This window comes from Gadus morhua, chromosome 9, assembly GCF_902167405.1.
Source record: "Gadus morhua chromosome 9, gadMor3.0, whole genome shotgun sequence".
In the NCBI taxonomy this organism is placed as follows: Eukaryota; Metazoa; Chordata; class Actinopteri; order Gadiformes; family Gadidae; genus Gadus; species Gadus morhua.
The window spans coordinates 5,426,944-5,450,752 of record NC_044056.1 but is presented as its reverse complement, the minus strand read 5'-3'; the positions used below and the strand labels follow the sequence as shown (position 1 = coordinate 5,450,752).

Below are 23,809 nucleotides of genomic sequence, written 5' to 3'. Positions count from 1 at the left end.
GAATTGCCAACTGATTGTGCTCCCAATTCTTGATGATTCATTTCAGGTGCGTGTGTCATGTGACTGCCTATATAAGCTGATGCACCTGCACAAAATAAATTGAGTGTGTGTTTTCTCAGAACTTAAATGCAGTTGTGTTATTTGTCCTACCAAGTTGATAGAACATTTCGTAGGTATATCTAGCAGTCAAGCTCTGTTTAAAACAAACAGGCAATAATAAGGGCATACAAGTAGAAAATGATTACAAAATATTCTTCAATGTTTTCTTTGACAGTATTGATCAGGTTTCAAGCGCTTAACCCCATCATATAGACTAATCAATTCATTTTAGTACAGGTTTAACAATGCATCAAGTGTATAAACCAAGCCATTGAAATACATAGTAGCAAATGTATTATACATAGTATTTGGGTAAGACATTTAAAATATATAACTTTAGACTGATATCTCTGTAGTAATACATGAAGACTGGCTGCTTACCAGGGATTGGATATAGTTTGACTGGACAAAATGCAGAAAGTCTTCATATAATCATTGTTTTTCGATTTGGAATATCTGTTAAGAAGCTATTCCTTTTCATTGAAATGCTAGAATAGAATTGTTATTAAGCCCAGATTGGTTACATTATTAGTAGAACAAGATATATTTTTTTAAACTGGTGGAAATCAGTTACTGCGGAAGCCGTCTTGGGCGTGCTACCTGGTCAAGATATATGACCTCACATTTTTGCGGAGGCGTTAATGGCTGTAGGGCGGGTGTAGACGTGCACATTGGAGTTCTGGGAGGACAAGACCAAGAAACAAAATGTCATGGACAAAAGAAAAAAAATATATAGATATGTTATATATATATAAAAAAAAAAAAAGAATTAATAAAAATACTGCCTACCTTCTGAGCCTCGGCATTGTGCTTGGTGAGCAGGCTCTGGACCTGCTTTCCGTAGTCGGGATGGATAGCCATCAGGTGCTGTACCTGTTCAGGGGAAGATGGGACCCAACTCACTAGTGTTCTTGATCAATTGTTCCATGTGGGTAGGCATGGCACTAAAATATTTTTAAACTACCTCAATGGACTGATGGAGATGCACCCCATTGATTGATCGTTTTAGCATTGCAAGAAATGGGACTGCAAGGTGAACCTTGGGGTTGAAATCTGTCCTGAAACAGGAAGGTGAAGTGGGACTAAAGTATGTGTGGCCCCACCATGCGTTCCTGGATGAAGACCTGGGCTCCCTTCAGGGCTCCGGCCAGGTTCTGACAAAGTCTCCGTCGCTCCTCCTCACTCAGAACCTCGCTGTAGAAGGTCCCCGCCTGCCACACCCAAGCACACAGCACTTAGGTACCTCACGCACACACAGGTATAATAATAATAATAATAATACATTTAATTTAGAGGCGCCTTTCAAGACACCCAAGGTCACCTTACAGAGCATATAGTCATCATACATTATTTAAAAAACAAGACATTGTGTAAAAATAAATAAACATAAGCAATAAGAAATAAATAAAACAAAAACAAGACAAAACAAAACAAAAAAAACAATCAAAACAGTGATCAGTTAGACGTTGTGTGCGAGTTTGAACAGGTGAGTTTTGAGTTTAAAGGTATCGCACAACCACACACACGATGAATATCACACACACACAGGGTGTATCACACACACACACACACACACACACACACACACACCTGCGTGTAATAGTCATCGTTGGCGCTGTTGTAGCGTGTTACGTCTGGGGACACCTTGAACTTTGACTCCAGGAAGCAAGGCTGGCAGTCAGGGGCACTGAAGCTGTTGGGGAAGTAGTTTGGAGCTCCGCCTTGAAAACACATCGGTCAGATTAAAAAGGGCACTCCAAATATTTGTTGTGTGTTCAATCTACAGTTTTTAAAGAATTTTGGGCAACGCTCCGATATCATCTGTATATCATCCCAACCAGCGTGCAAAAAGCTATGATGCATCATGTATGGCACTTTCTCTCGTATTCAACCCTCTTAAAAAGATGCCAACCCACTTTTTTCAAACATGGAGGCACTGTAAGGCCATTAAGACGGCACTCATTGAGGCACATTATCAAATGTTCCAAATGTTGTTCTAGAGGGCTCATCATTATAATTTATTGTATGAAGGGGCACCCAATCATTTTTTTTCACATGTAAAGGGCAGCCAATAAGGCACTTTCTCTCGTATACGCCACTCTTGAGGGCACTCAAGAGTGGTGTATACTTTTTCCGACCCCCGTGCAGAGTCCGCCACTGTCTCTGAACACCCCTTTCAAAAAGCTCAAAAAGGTTCTGTCCACACAGCTGAATTCACCGCGAAACGCACCTCGCTTACGGTGAACTCTTAAATCTGGATAGAGATGCGGCAATATGTCACAGCCACATTGAAAATAAATTGAAGTCTGGCTCTCAGAGGAGAAAGGTGAAGAAAGACAGGGAGAAAGGACTAAATGAAGGAAGTCAGGTTCTGACTAATTTATTTTCCAAGAATGGTGAGCACAAACATTTAAACACACAAGATGAAACCCCATTCTCAACTACCTCCGTTATCGGCCCCAGAATTTTGTGCTACGCCCCTGACTATAACCAGGTTTTCCTGAAAGGATTATAGCCACAAACAATGTCAACCACTTTGTTAGTGAGTATACTTGTATGGCTATACGTATGCACACGTTAAGCATAGATTATTATAATCATGCATATTGGTTAATAATCACTTATAGGAGCGAATGCATGAGTTTTTGTTGATACTTTGCATTTTAACAATGGATTTATTAAGGTACTGTGAGGCAGAAATAACTCAGTTAGAATCAAACAGGTAACTGGAAATTGTATTATAAGACTAAAGTATTAAGTGTATAAAAAAAATGAATGGGACACCTGTCGTTTTTGTTCACAAATGTTCACTCTGTCTCGTCCCTGTCTGTTCCAATCTCTGCTACTGTAGTCTCTTCTCCTCTGTCTGTCCCTTCCCTGCCGTGGGTGGAAACCTATCTTTTGGAGGGCAACACTCTGTGTCTTTTGCTCAGGAAAGACGCCTGAAGATTCCTCTGATGTATTTCCATTCAGAATGAGTCTTTGTTAAAGGATAACTTCTGTATTTTCACATCATTTTCGGTCTGAGGCTCTAATGCGGACACATTGTCATGATGTTACTTTAATGTAAGCGTAGTCACTGCTGGCAGCTTGTCATTGTAATACTGCATGTCCACAGGTGAAATAACTAATTTGCATATAATAACTCATAAAGACCTTTGCGGTGGCATTGCTAGACCTGCCCTAGCCCCTGCATGGGGCCCTGCCACGACCGCCGTCGAACCAGCCTCCATCTCCTTCTCGGTCTCATTCTCTGCCTCAGCTGAGGCTGTTAGGCCTATGTACCAGACCATTGCATTGGACCACAAATAGCGCATGTATTATTTAAAACCACGTTACATTGTTAAACATTTATTTTAGCTGAAGCTTTTATGCAAAGTGTAGTAACATTCAGTACATTCAGCCAAAGACCCTCATTCAAATTAAGTGCCTTAACATTACAAGAGCTAGAAAAAGTATGAGGCTATTTTTGGCATATCTTGCCCCCATCCATTTCTTAATGATAATATAGGCCTACATTAAATTAAAACCGTAACCATAATGGTCTTCCGTTGCATCTGGACTGCTGTCTGTCACCAAGTGCCTTGGTGGACTATAGGGTTCTTTTATAGACATTATGCATCATTAACTTGGAGTTCTCGCCGGGGCGGCTGCTAAAACTATTTTCAAATCAATTCAATTCTGAAGGGTGGCGTAAAATAATGACGGATATTCATTTTGCTGTGCTGATGGTTACAAAGCGCATTACGGGGTAATTAAATCAATACAGCTTCATTATTATTTTTGGTACAGGGGCAATTAACTGGTTTCTTGGCCCTAGTAATAACGATACCTATTGACAGTTATAATTATCAAAACAATTACAAGACTCAAGATAGTCACAAAAAGAATGATCAGCGCGGCCACGTTGAAGCCCAGAGCCCACTTGGGTAACACTTTACAATAAGGTACGCAAAACGTGGGTAGTTACTGAGGAACGAATGAGTAACGAATGATGAACTACCAGGGGGCCCTAACAGGGCCCTAAGTGAGTTACTCAGTAACTACTGAGGAGTTACTGGTAAACAGACTAGGGGATGTTATAAATCTTTAACTAAAGTGGCTGTAGATCCCTCATTGTCATCAACAGTGGTTTGGCGTTTTATAGCTAACCCTAAAGTGCTTCACTACTGGTAAACGAATGATTCAAAAAGCTTCACTGCTGGTAAACGAATGATTCCAAAAGCTTAACTACTGGTGAACGAATGGTTCGCGAAAGAGTTACAACTCAGTATGATGCATAACTTTACTTGAAGGTACACAAAAAGCTTCACTACTGGTAAACAAATGATTCAAAAAGCTTCACTACTGGTAAACGAATGATTCCAAAAGCTTAACTACTGGTGAACGAATGGTTTGCGAAAGAGTAACAACTCAGTATGATGCATTACTTTACATGAAGGTACACAAATAGCTTCACTACTGGTAAACGAATGATTAAAAAAGCTTTACTACTGGTAAACTAATGGTTTCAAAAGCTTAACTACTGGTGAACGAATGGTTCGCGAAAGAGTAACAACTCAGTATGATGCATTACTTTACATGAAGGTACACAAAAAGCTTCACTACTGGTAAACGAATGATTAAAAAAGCTTAACTACTGGTAAACGAATGGTTCAATAAGCTTAACTACTGGTGAACCAATGGTTCGCGAATGAGTAACAACTCATCATCAGTCAGATCCAGCTCCACCAGTCGATCCAGTGTGGGACCCAAGCCAGCCCTCGACAGCGCTTGAAACCAAGGGCGGCAGGTTTAAAGCGTGCCCTGCAGCGGTGGACAATTGCTTTTAAGCCATCAGCATTACTAATGCCACATAATAAACCTTAAATGTGAATATTAATGTATGTATTGTGTGTATATGTGAATATCTTTATTAAAATATGACAATCATCCCGTCTGTGTCCTGTTAATTTAACAACTAATTGTGAAATCCCAGGAAAATTCAGTTGCTTTCATAATCAATTGGTCAGTTTGCTAATTCACAGAATGATTAATTAATACAGTATCCCCTAGTCTGTTTACCAGTAACTGATCAGTAGTTACTGAGCAAGTCACTTAGGGCCCTGTTAGGGCCCTGGTTGTTCATCATTCGTTACTCAGTAACGAATACAGTAGTCCCCAAGTCTGTTTACCAGTAACTCCTCAGTAGTTACTGAGTAACTCACTTAGGGCCCTAACAGGGCCCTGTTAGGGCCTCCTGGTAGTTCATCATTCATTACTCATTCGTTCCTCAGTAACTACCCACGTTTTTGCGTACCTTATTGTAAAGTGTTACCCCCACTTGCTATATCCCCTGGCTCTCTGCAGGTCTCCGATCACCTTCATGTCTCTTGCCTGCGACAAAGAGAATAGAAAAAAAAGATGAACGAGTGAATGCTTTGTTCAAATAGAGGTCTACGGCCATGTCGTCGAAAATGTGATGTGAATTTACAGCCATTTGATTTTTCAATAAAGTTGCTGCATGTAAGATTCCAGTGTTGCAAAGAAAAGAGCAGAAAAGCACAAGATTCTGAAAAGAATCAACCCCTAAAAACACCCTACATGCTCCCTTCCTATGTCCACAAATGAGAAAGTGTTTGAGATTGACAGGCAAGACGTATTTCCTGAATAGTTGGAAGTGCACTGGGCTCAAATGTAAATGACAGAGCCAGGCGCGTAACCAGAACAGACTGAGCATTTCGCTCGCAAACATTTTAAACATAATATTTCTAACCAATTGCACTCAAAGTATAGCGCATCAATCGTATCTACCGCATCTTTAAAGCGTAACAAAGCAAAGGCCTACCTTGAATGAGAAGATCAGCGCCAACAGTCCGAGGCAAAAGGGGTTTCCGAAAAACATTTAATACAATGATATACCTGTTCAATTGCAGTTCCTGATAGTCTGATGGTGGTGCTGACCGAACCTCCTTCATCTCCATCTTATGAAGTAAAGTAGGGCGGTGCAAGAAGCAGTGTGCTTTTATCATGTCCGTTTGGAGGAGAAAAAAACCTACTCATGCCCACGTCACCAGTGGCGGAGCGTGAGAGTTTCACTATTTAAAAAAATACATGCCTTAGGTAAGGCCACCACCGCTGCATGACAACTCAAACTTCATCTTTCAGCCCGACCACATTTACTGTTAAGGTTTAATCTCTTTCTTTCCTACTCATCCCTTCACGATTGAGTGGGTCATAAAGGCATTTGCAAGGTAAACCCATTACTACTGAATCGCATTATATTTTTTCAAATCGTTTTTGCCTATCAAATCGATTTTTTGGGGCATACAAATGACATGTGACCATACCTACCATCAACCCAACACATGGAGGACCGCTCCTTCTCAAAATATATGGTGTAATCTGCCCTTGACTGTCTACATATCCGTGTAGTGGTATGTTTTCGGCCACATGACCATAGGGTTTCTGGGTCGAATCCGTCCTCGACCAACCATGTTCTGAATCACGACATGAAAGAAAATAATCATTACTATCATCATGTATTCATTAGGCTTTAGCTGTCATACTGTAGGACACTATCATTGTTGCTTGCAACTATATTTATAATCTTATTCCAGATTAAAAGTTATACAAATTGGTTGGCTTGTAGAACTTGTAGAATGATGAAGGGAAACAGAGGATGGGATAGAATAACACATGGTGGCGCCATAATCGGCAATTGAAGTTCAACATTTCCAGAGTCAGCCATTACTACAAAGGTTAGAGCGACTGTACTGTCTGATACTATAACCAGGTTTTTCTGAAAGGATTATAGCAACAAACATTGTGAACCACTTTGTTAGTGAGAATAGTATACTTGTATACTACTGTATAGTGTACCTATACATATGCACACTTTAAGCATACATTAACATAATCATGCACATTGGTTGATAATCACTTATAGAGAACGCATGCGTTTTTGTTTATACTTTATTGTTTTACAATACGCTGAGTGCAGAATCCAGATTTGATTACATCTTTAATGGTAAAAAAGTGTTAATAGTTACATTTAAAAAATATATATATTACGGTACTGTGAAACAGAAGTAATTCAATTAGAATTAATCTTGTAACTGAAAATTGTAATATAAGAATTAAGTCTTTTGTGTATAAAAAAAAATGAATGGGACACCTGTCGTTTTTGGGGTCGGGGTCCTGAAGGGGCCTTTCCTTCCAAATGTTCACTCTGTCTCGTCCTTGCTCCTGTCTGTTCCAATCTCTGCTTCTGTAGCCTCCTCTCCTCTGTCTGTCCCTTCCCTGCCGTGGGTGGAAACCTATCTTTCGGAGAGCAACACTCTGTGTCTTTTGCTCAGGAAAGACGCCTGATGGTTCCTCTGATGTATTTCCATTCAGAATGCGTCTTTGTTAAAGGATAACTTCTGTATTGTCACATCATTTTCGGTCTGAGGCTCTAATGCGGACACATTGTCATGATGTTACTTTCATGTAAGCGTAGTCACTGCTTGCAGCTTGTCATTGTAATGCTGCATGTCCACAGTTGAAATAACTAATTTGCATATAATAACTCATAAAGACCTTTGCGTTGGCATTGCTAGACCTGTCCTAGGCCCTGCATGGGGCCCTGCCACGACCGCCGTCGAACCAGCCTCCATCTCCCTCTCATTCTCTGACTCAGCTGAAGCCGTTATGTAAAATACCATTACATTGGATCACAAATAGCGCATGTATTATTTAAAACCATGTTACATTGTGAAACATTTATTTTAGCTGAAGCTTTTATGCAAAGTGTAGTAACATTCAGTACATTCAGTCCAAGACCCAGACTCATTCAAATTAAGTGCCTTAATGTTGCAAGATCTAGAAAAAGTATGAGGCTATTTTTGGCATTTCTTGCCCCGATTCAATTTCTAATTATAATAAAGGCCTAAATTAAATTAAAACCTTAACGATAATGGTCTTCCGCTGCATCTGGACTACTGTCATCAAGTGCATTGGTGGTCTACCCATCGGTTATTTTAAGGACTATGCATCATTAACTTGGAGAGCTCGCTTGGGCGGCTGCTGAAACTATTTTCGAATCCACTTATTTCTGAAAGGTGGCTTAAAATAACGACTAATATTTATTTTGCTGTGTTGATGGTTACAAAGTGCATTACTGGGTAATTTAATTAAATTCAGCTTCATTATTGTTTTTGGCATAGGGGCAATTAACTTCTTGACATTGGTAGAGTCATGTTCCTAGCCACTCCCATAAGGATATCCATTGCGGTTGTTGTGCTCAAAGCGATTCTTCTCAAGGATAATCATAAGACAAAGGACAATCAAAACAATAATGATCAGCGCGGCCACGTTGAGGCCCAGAGCCCACTTGCTGTATCCCCTGGCTCTCTGCAGGTCTCCAGTCACCTTCATGTCCCTTGCCTGCGACAAAGAGAAAAGAAAAGAAAGATGAACGAGTGAATGTTATGTTCAAATAGAGGTCTACGGCCATGTCGTCGAAAATGTGATGTGTAGGGCCAATTTGATTTTTCAATAAAGTTGCTGTAGCCTATGTAAGATTCCAGTGTTGCAAAGAAAAGAGCAGAAAAGCGCAAGAACCTGAAAATAATCAACCCCTAAAAAAAAACCTACATGCTCCCGCTATGTCCACAATGGAGAAAGTGTTTGAGATTGACAGGCACGACGTATTTCCCGAATGGTTGGAAGTGCACTGGGAGCTGCCTCAAATCTAAATGACAGAGCCAGGCGCGTAACCAGAACAGACTTGGTCCCTGAGCATTTCGCTCGCAAAACATTTTAAACATATTTCTAACCAATTGCACTCAAAGTATAGCGCTTCAATCGTATCTACCGCATCTTTAAAACGTAACAATAAAGGCCTACCTTGATTGAGAAGATCAGCGCCGCCAGTCCGAGGCAAAAGGGGTTTCCGTAGAAGATGCTGAAGATGGACCATACCACATAGTCTCTGGGATGCTCCACAGGGTTGACGATGGTCACAACAGTGTCTAGGTCCCTGGACCAACACAGAACAATGGAAGTGTCTTATATTGGAAAGTAATCTCTATTTTATTCTTGATGAATTGAAAGATGAATAAAGAATTCACAGCCCACAAATAGGATTTTCACAAAACATCTGTGTAGACTTTTACATTTTAATTCAATAAGTATACGTTTTTGACCACATTTTTACTGGGATAACTACAATCCACAACAGATGGTTGTAAAAAATTAAAAAAATGTATAAACAATTACACATATATATAAATAAATACATTCAATACGATGATATACCTGTTATATTGCATTTCTTGTAGTTGCGGGGCTGATGGACGTGCTGACAGTATCTCCTCTTTATGAAGTAAAGTAGGCCAGCGCAAGAAGCAGTGTGCTTTTATCATGTCCGTTTGGAGAAGAAAAACACCCACCCATGTCCACGTCACGCATCATAAAACCCAAAAGAATTAAGTGCAATAGATTGCTCATTCCCGGCTTTCAAACTGTTCTTGTTGTGGTTTTGCACCAATATTAAATTTTCCTACATTTTATAAAATAAACAGAAAAATAGCATATCCATTATTGAAGCATAGAAGTATGAAATGTTAGGTTTAATGTTTGTAATGGATTCAGTAATCATGAAATAATTTGTCATTTTGGTTTGATGCGTTTGTTTGATTAGGCCTACCGTAAATAACATTGACTAAGAGTTTTACAGTACTACAAGTTATCGCGACTGGCTGTACAATTGAATCCCCTTGTTGGGGGTGTAAATTGTGTGACGCGCAACTTGCAGTTTACTGATAGGCTTACAAGGCATTTATAAGTCCTGGTTGGTCTAATCGCCTCTCACACTCAAGCCAGCTCCACCTCCGTCATTAAGTCAGGTACACCCCGGGGATCCCTGTTTTGCGAGTGGGAGAGCAAACGGAGCACTGGCACCAGGTTGTGAAGTAGCCTCTTCCAGACTGGAGATTATTTCAAAAGGCGTTTTTGACTGTCTTCGATAGTCTGATAGTATTATAATATCATTTATAATACCATTTATTCGTTCAACTAGTTATGGTTAACACCAGATACTCAACACCAAAGCAGATGCACCACTTTGCCCCTCCCTGTCATAAAATAACGCGCATCGCAATTCTTTAGCCAATGCAGGCTCCTATTGCTTTAAGTGTGTTTAAAGTGTGTGCGTGTGTGTGTGTGTGTGTGTGTGTGTGTGTGTGTGTGTGTGTGTGTGTGTGTGTGTGTGTGTGTGTGTGTGTGTGTGTGTGTGTTGTCATGTAGGATATAGATATAGATTGATTGTCTTGGCTTGCTTGCATCCATGAAATATTGTAACGTCAAGTAGAAACACTTCCTTCAACAACTTGCTCCACACACACACACACACACACACACACACACACACACACACACACACACACACACACACACACACACACACACACACACACACACACACACACACACACACACACACACACACACACACACACACACCTCTCCGACCACATGTCACAAGATCGGTCATACTGCAGGCTCTCATTTGCAAATGCACTGATTGTGTGCCCGTCTCCGATATGCTATATACCTGGCATTTATTCAGTTCATGTTCATGTTATGTAATGTTATGGCCTAGCTGGCTACTGCATATAGAGAACAATCTGGGGATGAGGACATCCCCGAATATTGTCGGGTATTTCGCACACTGCCATCTCAATATATAGCCTAACATATACAAATATATCACTGTACTAGACACAAATGTATTTTCGACTAGCTAATGGTGGTCATTACATTGTAGTGAAACTAGTAAAGACAACACAGCTTTATGTTACAGCGAAACATCGAGTCACTGCAGCTCTGATTGGTTAGACAGCCTTCAAACTTAGTGGTCAAGCAAAGAAGAGGGAGGGGCTCGTTCTGCATACCTAATAGCCGGAGTGAATAACTAATAGCCGGAGTGAATGACTAATAGCCGGAGTGAATGACTAATAGCCGCGGCTATTAGTCATTCAAAACCGTACGTAATCCGTACGGAATCCGTACGGAAACCGTACGGCTTCTTGGCTTTCCATAAGAAAGATGCGTACAGACTGAAGAATCCCTACTTCAAAACTAAGGCAGACCAACTGAATTTTGCGAGTGAACAAAGGGACACAGAACAGGAATTCCGGCTTATGAAACAACACGCTTCAATGACAGGCCTGAATAGAACACTTGTCTCAACTCGAAAACTCGAGGAACACTTCACTACGCACTTTAGTGACCGTAAATGCGAGCTGCAACCCGAACTAGAACAACCGGAGTGCTACCCCCACATAGTGCCACCAGATGACACGCTCACGATTGATGACTCGATACCAGAACGTGGAGAAGTAGAGAACAGTGTAAAGAAATTGAAGAATGGCAAATGTCAAGGGACAGATAACATCTATGCAGAGCAACTGAAATACTCGCAGTCAACAGGACTGATAAACTACATCGTGCTACTCATCGGTTTGACATGGTCATGCAATCAGGTACCAGTTAAGTGGCTAACAGCAAGCATTACTTGTTTATACAAGAAGGGCCAGAAGTCATTGGCAGAGAACTATAGAGGGCCAAGTATAATAGCTACAATATCGAAAGTCCTGTCTGGGATAGTTGTCGAAAGGATACGGGAAGTATATGAACACACATCCTCCTGCAGTCACAGTTGGGCTTTAGAGACAACAGATCGACCACTGACGCCATATATGTACTACGTCATCTACTCGAGGATGCAAGGAGATCAAAGAGGCCACTGTTTATAGCATTTGTGGACCTGAAGGCTGCCTATGATTGGATTCCTAGGGATGCCTTATTTAAATGTCTAGAGATCCGACTGAAATCCCCTCGTTTGGTGTCTATACTACGCGCACTCTATACCGGTACGAAAGCATACGTGAAAGGAAGTAAGCACATTTTTGATACATTGGTAGGATGTAGACAGGGAGCACTGGAATCGCCAATCCTTTTCAACATTTAAATGGATTTCGTAGTACGAGTTGCCCGTCATGAAGTACTGAGGGAACGACCAGACTCGGGTATTAAGGTTGCATATTCCATCCCATATGAAGTATCGCCACGGGAGTATCGCTCGAGAGCTCCATCTCGCGGGACTACCCAGGTTTTTGCCAACTCTGTAGTAGAACTGAAGACCATCCTAGAAACCTATGACCGGACTTTCACACGTTTTGGCTTGAAGATGTCGTACAGAAAAACCGAGACTATGGCCTTCAATGTCGATGACGCAATAAAGAACCATGAAAGTCTGATAAATATTGGAAATACCAAAATCAAGAATGTGGGAACTTTCAAGTACCTTGGGTACACGCTTAGCAATGACGAAGCAAAAACATCTTGCGTCCTTCATGCAAGGATTGGGGCTGCCTTCCAGAAGTGGAACGAACTTAAACATGTTCTCACAGACCGACGGATACGATTATCAACGCGAGTTAGGTTCCTGACGACGTGCGTGCGGTCTCGCCTCCTGTACAGTATCCAGGCTTGGGCACTTACGGAGGCAGAGCTTGATACCAGTGAGGTTATATGGACTGGGTTCCTGAGGAGAATGGTGAAAAAACGTGTTTTTTTTTATCAGGTCTGACAATGGTACTGAGTTCACAGGGCAGGGTTACCAAGCCCTACTGCGTAGAAATAGAATCAGACATGAAACATCACCATACTCACCACACCAGAATGGCACCGCAGAGCGTAACTGGAGAACCCTTTTTGACATGGCTATATGTATGCTCTTGGAGAGCCAGTTAGCCAAGGAGCTATGGCCGTATGCGGTCCAGACAGCAGCAGTGGTGAGGAATAGATGTTTTAACAACCGCACCAGAGAGACACCTTACTTTATGCTGAGAGGAAGGAGACCTAATGTCTCCAGGATGCAGAAGTTTGGTACTGTGTGTTACGCCTATAGGCAGGACCGGAAGAAGCTAGAGTCAAGGTCTGACAAAGGCATCTTTGTTGGTTATGATAAGAACAGTCCAGCCTATATGGTCTACTACCCTGACAGCAGGAAGGTGATGAAGCACAGACTGGTGAGGTTCATGTCCTGTGTTGAGGGACCGCAGACTGATGGCATGTCAGACGATGACAGTGGTGTGCAGTCTAGCACAACCAGACCTGACCCCGACAAACACGAGCAGAACGACATCCCAGAGGCTAGGCCAGGTCCAAGCCAGATAGGCCTACAGACAGGTGAGGTCAAGCCAGAATCCCAGTCTCCACGGAGATACCCTGCTAGAGAGAGGAGGCCAGACTTCTATGGGATAGATAGTGATCAGGTTCAGATCAACATTGATTATTGCTACAGGATGGTTTGTAATGTACCTCAGACGTTCAGAGATGCTGTGACTTTATCCAACTCAAGAGAGTGGGTAGATGCAATGGATGAGGAGATGAAGGCACTGAGGGATAACAAAACATTTACTCTGACCACCTTACCTGTGGGCAAGAAAGCAGTGGGGGGAAGATGGGGGTATACTGTCAAAACCAATGTTGATGGATCTGACAAGTACAAGGCCCGCTATGTAGCCAAGGGATACAGTCAACAGATGGGTGTAGACTATGGAGAAACGTTTTCCCCTACTGCTGACCTAACTAGTGTGAGAGTTTTGATGCAGAAAGCTGCCCAAGAGGATCTGATCCTACATCAGATGGATGTTAAAACTGCCTACCTACATGCACCAATTGATTGTGAGATTTACATGGAACAGCCAGAGGGTTATGATGTAAAATCACAGACAAATGAGAAGTTGGTGTGTAGACTAGAGAAGTCACTATATGGGCTTAAACAATCAGGTCGAAACTGGAACCAAATGTTGCATGACTATGTGAAAACATGTTTGTACAGAACCCAGCCGATAACTGTGTTTATGTTAGAGAAACCGAACATGACAAGGTGATCATACTGATCTGGGTTGATGACCTGGTTATTGCAGCCAGTGATGAGAGAGCTTTAAAAGCAGTTAAAGAAATGCTTACTGTTAAGTTCCAGATGAAATATTTGGGCAGACTGAAGAATGTTCTTGGTATCACTTTTAACCAGTGTAATGGATGTGTGAACATGTCACAGCAGAGTTATGTTGACAAGCTACTTGACAGGTTCGATATGCAGGATTGTAAACCCAGGTCGACACCTTGTGAACTAAAACTGTATTACACTGATGATGATGATAAGCTAGATGACCCCAGAAAGTACAGAGAGGCAGTGGGTAGCCTTATTTACCTAACCTCATGCACCAGACCTGATCTGAGTTTTGCAGAAGAGCAGTGGACAACTGTTAAACATGTACTGAAATATTTGAAGGGCACAAATGACAAAATGTTGTGTTACAAAAAATGTGATGGGCTAAGGTTGTTTGCTTACAGTGATGCAGATTGGGCAGGTGATGCAACTGACCGACCCAGTACAACTGGTTATTGTGTTAGTCTGAGTGAAAATGGTCCTCTGATTTCCTGGAAGACTAAGAAGCAGCCAACTGTAGCACTGTCAACTTGTGAGGCAGAGTATATGGCGTTGGCCGCCACCACACAAGAGTGTCTTTACTTATCTCAACTGCTTGAACATCTTGATGACTGTCTGTATAATGTCCCTAAGATTTTTGAAGATAACCAAGGTACAATTGCATTAGCCAAGAATCCAGTAAGCAGACAGCGATGTAAGCATATTGATATCAAATACCATTTTGTGAGATCAACTGTTAATGACCAGAGCAGTATGTTTGGAGTATTACCCAACAAACCAGATGATAGCTGACCTGATGACAAAACCAGCTACTAAAGCAAAGCTACTGACTTTTTCCATGTTCCTATTTGGAGTATAGCCAGTTAAGTTCAGTTGGTTTCCATGTTTGTTTGTTTTTGTTTTGTTGTATGATTTATGCTTGTCAATAATGTGTAATCAAGTGGGGGTGTTAATTGATGAATTGCCAACTGATTGTGCTCCCAATTCTTGATGATTCATTTCAGGTGTGTGTGTCATGTGACTGCCTATATAAGCTGATGCACCTGCACAAAATAAATTGAGTGTGTGTTTTCTCAGAACTTAAATGCAGTTGTGTTATTTGTCCTCCCAAGTTGATAGAACATTTCGTAGGTATATCTAGCAGTCAAGCTCTGTTTAAAACAAACAGGCAATAATAAGGGCATACAAGTAGAAAATGATTACAAAATATTCTTCAATGTTTTCTTTGACAGTATTGATCAGGTTTCAAGAGCTTAACCCCATCATATAGACTAATCAATTCATTTTAGTACAGGTTTAACAATGCATCAAGTGTATAAACCAAGCCATTGAAATACATAGTAGCAAATGTATTATACATAGTATTTGGGTAAGACATTTAAAATATATAACTTTAGACTGATATCTCTGTAGTAATACATGAAGACTGGCTGCTTACCAGGGATTGGATATAGTTTGACTGGACAAAATGCAGAAAGTCTTCATATAATCATTGTTTTTCGATTTGGAATATCTGTTAAGAAGCTATTCCTTTTCATTGAAATGCTAGAATAGAATTGTTATTAAGCCCAGATTGGTTACATTATTAGTAGAACAAGATATATTTTTTTAAACTGGTGGAAATCAGTTACTGCGGAAGCCGTCTTGGGCGTGCTACCTGGTCAAGATATATGACCTCACATTTTTGCGGAGGCGTTAATGGCTGTAGGGCGGGTGTAGACGTGCACATTGGAGTTCTGGAAGGACAAGACCAAGAAACAAAATGTCGTGGAGAAAAGAAAAAAAATATATAGATATGTTATATATATATAAATAAAAAAAAAGAATTAATAAAAATACTGCCTACCTTCTGAGCCTCGGCATTGTGCTTGGTGAGCAGGCTCTGGACCTGCTTTCCGTAGTCGGGATGGATAGCCATCAGGTGCTGTACCTGTTCAGGGGAAGATGGGACCCAACTCACTAGTGTTCTTGATCAATTGTTCCATGTGGGTAGGCATGGCACTAAAATATTTGTTAAACTACCTCAATGGCCTGATGGAGATGCACCCCATTGATTGATCGTTTTAGCATTGCAAGAAATGGGACTGCAAGGTGAACCTTAGGGTTGAAATCTGTCCTGAAACAGGAAGGTGAAGTGAGACTAAAGTATGTGTGGCCCCACCATGCGTTCCTGGATGAAGACCTGGGCTCCCTTGAGGGCTCCGGCCAGGTTCTGACAAAGTCTCTGTCGCTCCTCCTCACTCAGAACCTCGCTGTAGAAGGTCCCTGCCTGCCACACCCAAGCACACAGCACTTAGGTACCTCACGCACACACAGGTATCGCACAACCACACACACGATGAATATCACACACACACACCTGCGTGTAATTGTCATCGTTGCAGCTTTCGTAGCGCGTTACGTCTGGGGACACCTTGAACTTTGACTCCAGGAAGCAAGGCTGGCAGTCAGGGGCACTGAAGCTGTTGGGGAAGTAGTTTGGAGCTCCGCCTTGAAAACACATCGGTCCGATTAAAAAGGGCACTCCAAATATTTGTTATGTGTTCAATCTACAGTTTTTAAACAATTTGGGGCAACCCTCCATTATCATCTGTAAATAGATGCTGTTTATTCTCCGTGCCACCAATGACACGTTTACATCACTTTGCCATGTCTTCATTGAGGGTTTTGACTGCAAGCTGTTTTTGGCAACAAACAAAAAAACACAAGACCACTGTGGATGTAGGGCACTGCTTGCTACACCAAATTAACGAGGCAACAGGGTTCATTAGGCCAACCATGTAGCAAAGAGATGCAAAACATGTCACTGGTGGCATCTTGTCACACAACTCTTTCCCATTACCCCAAAGGGAGTCTCAATATATTAAATCGTTGGAGGGCCCCTTTAAGAAAGTATAATAGCCCTGTGAGCCAAATGGAGCCCTTTAAATATCCAATGGGCATTCGGGTACAGGTCTACTGTGTAGTAGACCTGCTCAACAATTAAGCATTTATTAAACACAAGTATTCATCATTTCATTTTCATTGGCCCCTTCACCAGCGACGCTAAAATAGACAAGGCATAATAATAATAATAATAATAATAATAATAATAATAATACGCAGTCCCACCCTGGTTATCGGACATGCACATGGGGCCGTCCCTTTGGTAGTTGGACACGCGGGTCTTGTAGGGACAGTTGACGGGGATCTGAAGGTAGTTGGCCCCCAGGCGGTGCCGGTGGGTGTCCGGGTACGAGAACAGGCGGCCCTAGGGACACAGGCCGGGGGACAGGTCATGTCACGCGTTGGCACAATAAATGACCATTTCTACTCAGTCATCTCCCAGATGCCTTTTAGCCGGACCCCCCTGTGGAACACAGGTCACGGCTGGACACTAAAGTGGGACACTTGGAGGTTAGGCTGTGGACATTGGGGATTGAACCCAGTGGCTTTCGGCGGGGAGTCGAACCCCCCCCCCTGCCAACGTTGTGCGTGACTTATGCGTGTGTGAGACATCCAGTTGGTTTACCTGCAGCATCTTGTCCGGGCTGGGCTCCACCCCTGGGGGCATGTTGCTGGGGTCAAAGGCCAGCTGCTCCACCTCGGCAAAGTAGTTGGTGGGGTTCCTGTTCAGCACCAGTTTGCCCACCGGGATCAGTGGGTATTCTTTATGGGACCACACCTGTAGGAGGCAGACAGAATGGGAAGTGACCTCCTCCTCCTCTTCAACAACAAAGGGGTTCCCCAACCCTTTTATTTTTTTGAAATGGACACACACACACACGTTGTGAAACCCTACTTTAACGTCGTCCTTGATGACGGATGATGTTTGGTGACGATCAGTTAAAAACATTCCTGAATATAGAAACAACCTTTTACCTTGGTCAGATCGAAGGGGTTGAACCTGAACTTCACGGCCTGCTCAAAGGTCATGACCTGGGAGAAGAAGCTCCAGGAAGGGAAGTTTCCGTTGGCGATGGCGTTGAAGAGGTCTCCGATGGCGTAGTCGGGGTTGGAGGCGGCCAGCCGGTCGGCCTCTTCCACGGTCAAGTTCTTGATACCCTGGTCCGTCTGGATGGACAGTGAGGAGACTTTAGACACGCAGCCCATCCTGTTGCACATACAGTTAACCATACCACCGTTATCGTTTTCTGCCAAAATGTTTTTTTTATTTAAAAGAAATTGCAGACCTCATTTTAAATGTGTACTTTTTATAGCCATCCTCTACTTCTGGTTTGACACCCACCTGGGATGAATAAAGTTAATTTTAAGATCTTTCTCTTTTATTAATTCAGTGATTGCTTTGATATCCTGACCACATCTTTCCCCTAAAGCCCCTGTGGTTCAAAATGCAAAAGCTAGACCGAAAACTAAAAGGTGACTACATATTGAAACACCCACAGAAAAGGATTCGCAAGCCTCTTGCGAAACCTTCTCTGTGCGAGTTTCAAGATGTTTCAAGAAATGACAATACGCTTAGCGTATCGTCATTTCAAATGTCTTTCCAGCTAAAAAATTGAATCAATATTAAATGCAGTATGTCAATTGGTGAGGCCAGCGTGTGGCAGGTTGGTCTTGAGTAAGCTTGGGCGGCAGGGTATTTTGAAATACAGACGGTATGATTCAACACGGTTCAAAATACAGACGTTGCTCTATCCATTCAACGTTTTTCCAACATCTTATGAATTCATTTTTATTAAAGTAGGAGGATGAATAATTAAGGAGTCCAAAGAAAGTAATTTGCATGTTTTGGAGACTGAAATAGGATCATTCTAAAGTCTGGCATGGGTAGGTGGGGATCTTCCCCCTTTTTTACAATGAAAAGTGAAATTTATAGCAGCATAGCTCTCCTGTGGTGGTCTCTACAAATAATCCAACAACTCAATAGCAAATTATTTAGTTTGAAGATGGTGGATATTCAACAGATATTCACGCTGTGAAATAGGCTACAGCGATGTGATGCGGGGAACAAAAGATGTGGTCACCGGTACGAGTCACATGTTTCTATCAGAGTAAAGCGGGTCAGGCATCAGCATTCCTCTTTACAAAGCCATCATTTGGTTAATGCTTCTAGACAATAGCAAAATTACAAAGTACCCGGCAGCCCTAAACAAAAGCCTGAACAACAGCTCATCTTTTACTGACTCAGTCAGACTCAAAACGGCTGGATGAACTGGAGAAAGGTAAATCTCAATTAGGCTACTTAACTCGAGGGAAAGTGGAAAATTGGTGTAATTCCCCAAATGGTGACGTATCCCTTTAATTCTACCCCAACATAAAGTGGACAAACTATTTAAAGGAGCTAGGTGGAATTCTGTCTTGTCTTGTATGCTGCCACATAATAATACAATAAGCATTTCAACTCATAGCACTGTTGTGAACACACATTTTTATGTACCGTCCATAATGTCGTTTTTCTTTATGATTTGCTCCTTGTAGCACGTGGCCCTTTTGAAGTGATAAGAAGATACAAGAAGGTCCTGAAAGCATACAATCGGGGCTTGAAATTGTCGACTTCCTGTGCATACGCAGGGGTGAACGAACTCAGTCAGGTCCACGGCAAGCATTGCAGAGCTGGCAACAGCGTCACCTGCCGAGTACACAAAGCTCCTCGATAAAACAAAACAGGCAAAGCTGAAAGATGTAGCAAATGTATGCGAGAACGTGATGCTGAGGTTCAGACAAAAATAGATGACTTAAAAAGTCAATGCAAATTAATCCCGTATGCAAAGAGAGCATAATTATTATTTTTTTACCCCAGTTTGCGTTGTTTTTTTCAAGTGTGGTTAAGAAATATTGCCTGTCTCTCACTCTGTCTTTCTCTTTCTCATGCTCTCTCCCTCCCTCTCTTTTTCTCACACTCTTTGTCACACTGTCTCTCGCTCTCTCCCTCCCTCACTTTCTTGTGCTCTGTCTCACTGTCTTTCTCTCTTTTTCTCACGCTCTGGTTGAACCCCTCTCTCTTTCTCTGTTCATTTGATATACCATTTTATACATTCTGTTGGCATTCTAGTTTGATCATCTTTTTTGATCAGTTTAATGATCAGTGTTCCAGTAGACCATCTGGTTAACCATCAGTGGTCAGTGTTCCAGGAGACCATCAGGTTAACCATCAGTGGTCAGTGTTCCAGTAGAAAACAAAAGCTATTGGAGAGTTCTTTGAGAGTTCTTTGTAAGAGAGTTATAAATAAAGTATTTTCATCCCCCTTCCCAACAGTGTGTGCTGAGATCATTCATTTCCAGTGTGAGTTAAAATGTTTGCTATCGTTAATAAATGTTAGAATAAATATTGGTAAATAATTAATAATTACTGTTCCAACTTTATTATAAGGGTCCCCCATACTAATAGTTATATATTAGTAATATATTAATTAAGCTTAACCAACTTTATTATAAGGGTCCCCTATACTGATAGTTATATATTACTAATATATTAATGAAGCTTAACCAACTTTATTATAAGGGTCCCCTATACTGATAGTTATATGTTACTAATATATTAATTAAGCTTAACCAACTTTATTATAAGGGTCCCCCATACTGATAGTTATATATTATTAATTAAGCTTAACCAACTTCATTGTAAGAGTCCTATGAGGAATGGTTCATATTGGGATAGGCAGAAGCACAATTAGTTAAATAATAATATGTCATTAACTTTTATATTAACATATAGTTTGTAAATAAACATTTTACATTTAAATAATGTAAGAAATAACTGTTAATTAGTGCCAAAAATACATTTAGTTAACTATTAATAAATATTAATGCAATATTAGTTCATAGATTGTTTTCTTATAAACATTAACATACAGATTGTATGCAAACAACTAATATTTAATAATGATGAAAAAACTATTAACTTGTGCCAAATAGATATTTTAGGTTAGGTAATGACTAGTTTGCTATTTATTATGGCACCTTATTATAAAGTGTTACCCAGTAAGTTGTATAAAAACACATTTTTATGCAACAGAAAATCTCACGAATAATTTAAATAATTATTGCCACTTTCAGCATTTGTAAATAGAACAAAGAAAAGTAGCCTACTAAAATAAAGTAAAATAAATGTTTTATCTAATCAGGTCGTTCACAAAAAAAAAATAGATATTTGCCAATAAGACCGTTCACAAAAAAAAAAAAAATCCCAATCAAATCGTTTCCAAAAATATATATATTTCATCACATCGGTTTTTTGAGGCATATGACATGTGACCCTATCGACCAATAACTCGACACATGGAAGACTGCTCCTTCTCAAAGTATATGGTCTAATCTTGTCTTGTCTGTCTACATGGCTACATGTCTACACGTCGGTGTAGTGGTATGGTGTCGGCCACATGACCATGGGGTTGCTGGTTCGAATCCGTCCTCGACCAACCATGTTCTGAATCATGGCATGAAGGCAAATAATGATTGCTATCATGAATTCATTAGGCTATAGCCGTCATACTGTAGGACACTATCATTGTTGCTTGCAACTATATTTATTATCTTACTCCATGAAAGTTATAAAAATTGGTAGGCTTGTAGAACTTTCAAAATGATTAAGGGGAATCAAAGGATGGGATAGGATAACACATAGGTGGCGCCATAATTGGCACTTGAAGTTCAACATTGCCACAGGCCGCCATTACTACAAAGGTTAGAGCGACTGTATTGTCTGATACTATAACCAGACAAACAGCGCATGTATTATTTAAAACCATGTTAAATGTAACATGGTTTTAAATAATACATGCGCTATTTGAACACTTATTTTAGCTGAAGCTATTATGAAAAGTGTGGTAACATTCAGTACATTCAGCCAAAGACTGACTGTACAAGACCCCCACTCAAATTCAAGTGCCTTAATGTTGCAAGAGCTAGAAAAAGTATTAGGCGATTTTTTGCATATCTTGCCCCGATCCATTTCTTAATTATAATATAGGCCTACATTAAATTGAATCCGCTGCATCCGCTCCATCTTCCGCTGCATCTGGACTACTGTCATCAAGTGCTTTGGTGGTCTACCCATGGGTTATTTTAAGGACATCATGCATCATTAACTTGGAGAGCTCGCTTGGGCGGCTGCTGAAACTATTTTCGAATCCACTTATTTCTGAAAGGTAGCTTAATATAACGACTAATATTAATTTTGCTGTGCTGATGGTTACAAAGCGCATTACTGGGTTATTTAATTAAATTCAGCTTCATTATTGTTTTTTGCATAGGGGCAATTAACTGGTTTCTTGACATTGGTAGGGTCATGTTCCTAGCCACGCCAATAAGAATTTATACTGTAGTTGTTGTGCTCAAGGTGAACGTTCAAAAACCCGAACGGCTGTAACGCTTGAATAAATAATAAGACAAAGGGCAGTCAAAAGAAGACTGATGAGCGCGGCCACGTTGAGGACCAGAGCCCACTTGCTGTATCCCCTGGCTCTCTGCAGGTCTCCCATCACCTTCATGTCCCTTGCCTGCGACAAAGAGAAAAGACAGAAAGATAGATGAACGAGCGAATGCTACGTTCAAATAGAGGTCTACGGCCATGTCGTCGGACATGTGATGTGAATTTACAGACATTTGATTTTTCATTAAAGCTGCTGTAGGTAAGATTCCAGTGTTGCCAAGAAAAGAGCAGAAAAGCGCAAGATTTAAAAATAATAATCAACCCCTCAAAACGCCCTGTATGCTCCCTTCCTATGTTGCTCCACCATTGAGAAAGTGTTTGAGGTTGACAGGCATGACATATTTCTTGAATGGTTTGAAATGCACTGGGAGCGTCCTCAAAACCAAATGATATAGCAAGGCGCGTAGTCAGACAGAACAGACTTTGTCACTGAGCCTTTCGCTCGTAAACATTAACCTTTAAAACATAACATTTCTAACGTATTGCAATCAAAGTATATTTCTTAAATCGTATCTACCGCACCTTTAAAGCGTAACAAAGCAAAGGCCTACCTTGATTGAGAAGATCAGCGCCGCCATTCCGAGGCAAAAGGGGTTTGCGTGGAAGAAGCTGCAGATGGACCATACCACATAGTCTCTGGGATGCTCCACAGGGTTGACGATGGTCACAACAGTGTCTGGGTCCCTGGACCAACACAGAACAATGGAAGTGTCTTATATTGGAAAGTAATCTCTATTGTATTCTTGATGAATTGAAAGATGAATAAAGAATTCACAGCCCACAAATAGGATTTCCACAAAACATAGACGTTTACATCAACATTAGATGGTTGGAAAAAAAACAAAACATATATATATAAATACATTAAAAACGATGATATACCTGTTATATTGTATTTCTTGTAGTTGCGGGGCTGATGGCCGTGCTGTCAGTATCTCCTCTTTATGAAGTAAAGTAGGCCAGCGCAAGAAGCAGTGTGCTTTTATCATGTCCTTTTGAAGAAAAACACCCACCCATATCCACGTCACGCATCATAAAACCCAAAAGAATTAAGTGCAATAGATTGGTCATTCCTGGCTTTCAAACTGTTCTTGTTGTGGTTTTGCACCAATATTTATTTCCCTACATTTTATAAAATAAACAGAAAAAAAGCATATCCATTATTGAAGCATAGAAGTATGAAATTTTAGGTTTAATGTTAGTAATGGATTCAGTAATCATGAAATAATGTCATTTTGGTTTGATAAGTTTGATTACCGTAAATAACATCGACTAAAAGTTATCGCGACCTTGGCTGTACAATTGAATCCTCTTGTTGGTCTGCCGTTCTGACTTATTTTTGAGCCCAG

The 23,809-nt window shown here is 41.0% G+C and overlaps 2 protein-coding genes and 1 long non-coding RNA gene across 4 annotated transcripts in view; 1 reads left to right on the top strand and 2 right to left on the bottom strand.

Moving 5' to 3' along the window:
- Positions 1-10,256, bottom strand: part of LOC115550596 (interferon-induced transmembrane protein 3-like) — a 19,499-nt gene extending 9,243 nt beyond the window's left edge. The window contains exons 1-3 of the mRNA XM_030365767.1: positions 9,379-10,256; positions 8,968-9,100; positions 7,682-8,505 (exon numbers count right to left, since the gene is read on the bottom strand). Of these exons, the coding sequence (XP_030221627.1) occupies positions 8,323-8,505; positions 8,968-9,100; positions 9,379-9,485 (423 nt within the window). The 5' untranslated portion in view covers positions 9,486-10,256 and the 3' untranslated portion in view covers positions 7,682-8,322. The remainder of the gene's footprint in view (positions 1-7,681; positions 8,506-8,967; positions 9,101-9,378) is intronic.
- LOC115550591 (catalase) lies at positions 377-23,809 on the bottom strand. 2 transcript variants are annotated; one of them, XM_030365759.1, is made up of 10 exons: positions 23,718-23,809; positions 23,343-23,452; positions 23,012-23,144; positions 17,948-18,139; positions 17,598-17,750; positions 17,198-17,336; positions 16,446-16,576; positions 1,203-1,310; positions 889-972; positions 377-778 (listed from the first exon to the last, which is right to left on the bottom strand). In XM_030365759.1, the coding sequence occupies exons 1-10, from the start codon at positions 23,727-23,729 to the stop codon at positions 719-721; spliced, it is 1,122 nt and encodes a 373-aa protein (XP_030221619.1). In that variant the 5' UTR covers positions 23,730-23,809; the 3' UTR covers positions 377-718. The 2 variants fall into 2 exon arrangements, with proteins under 2 accessions (XP_030221619.1, XP_030221620.1); XM_030365760.1 differs by lacking the exons at positions 377-778; positions 889-972; positions 1,203-1,310 and adding exons at positions 15,280-15,822; positions 15,933-16,016; positions 16,248-16,355.
- On the top strand, positions 1,228-1,656 carry LOC115550601 (uncharacterized). The gene is made up of 2 exons (XR_003977922.1): positions 1,228-1,357; positions 1,605-1,656. It is a non-coding gene; the product is annotated as an uncharacterized LOC115550601 (long non-coding RNA).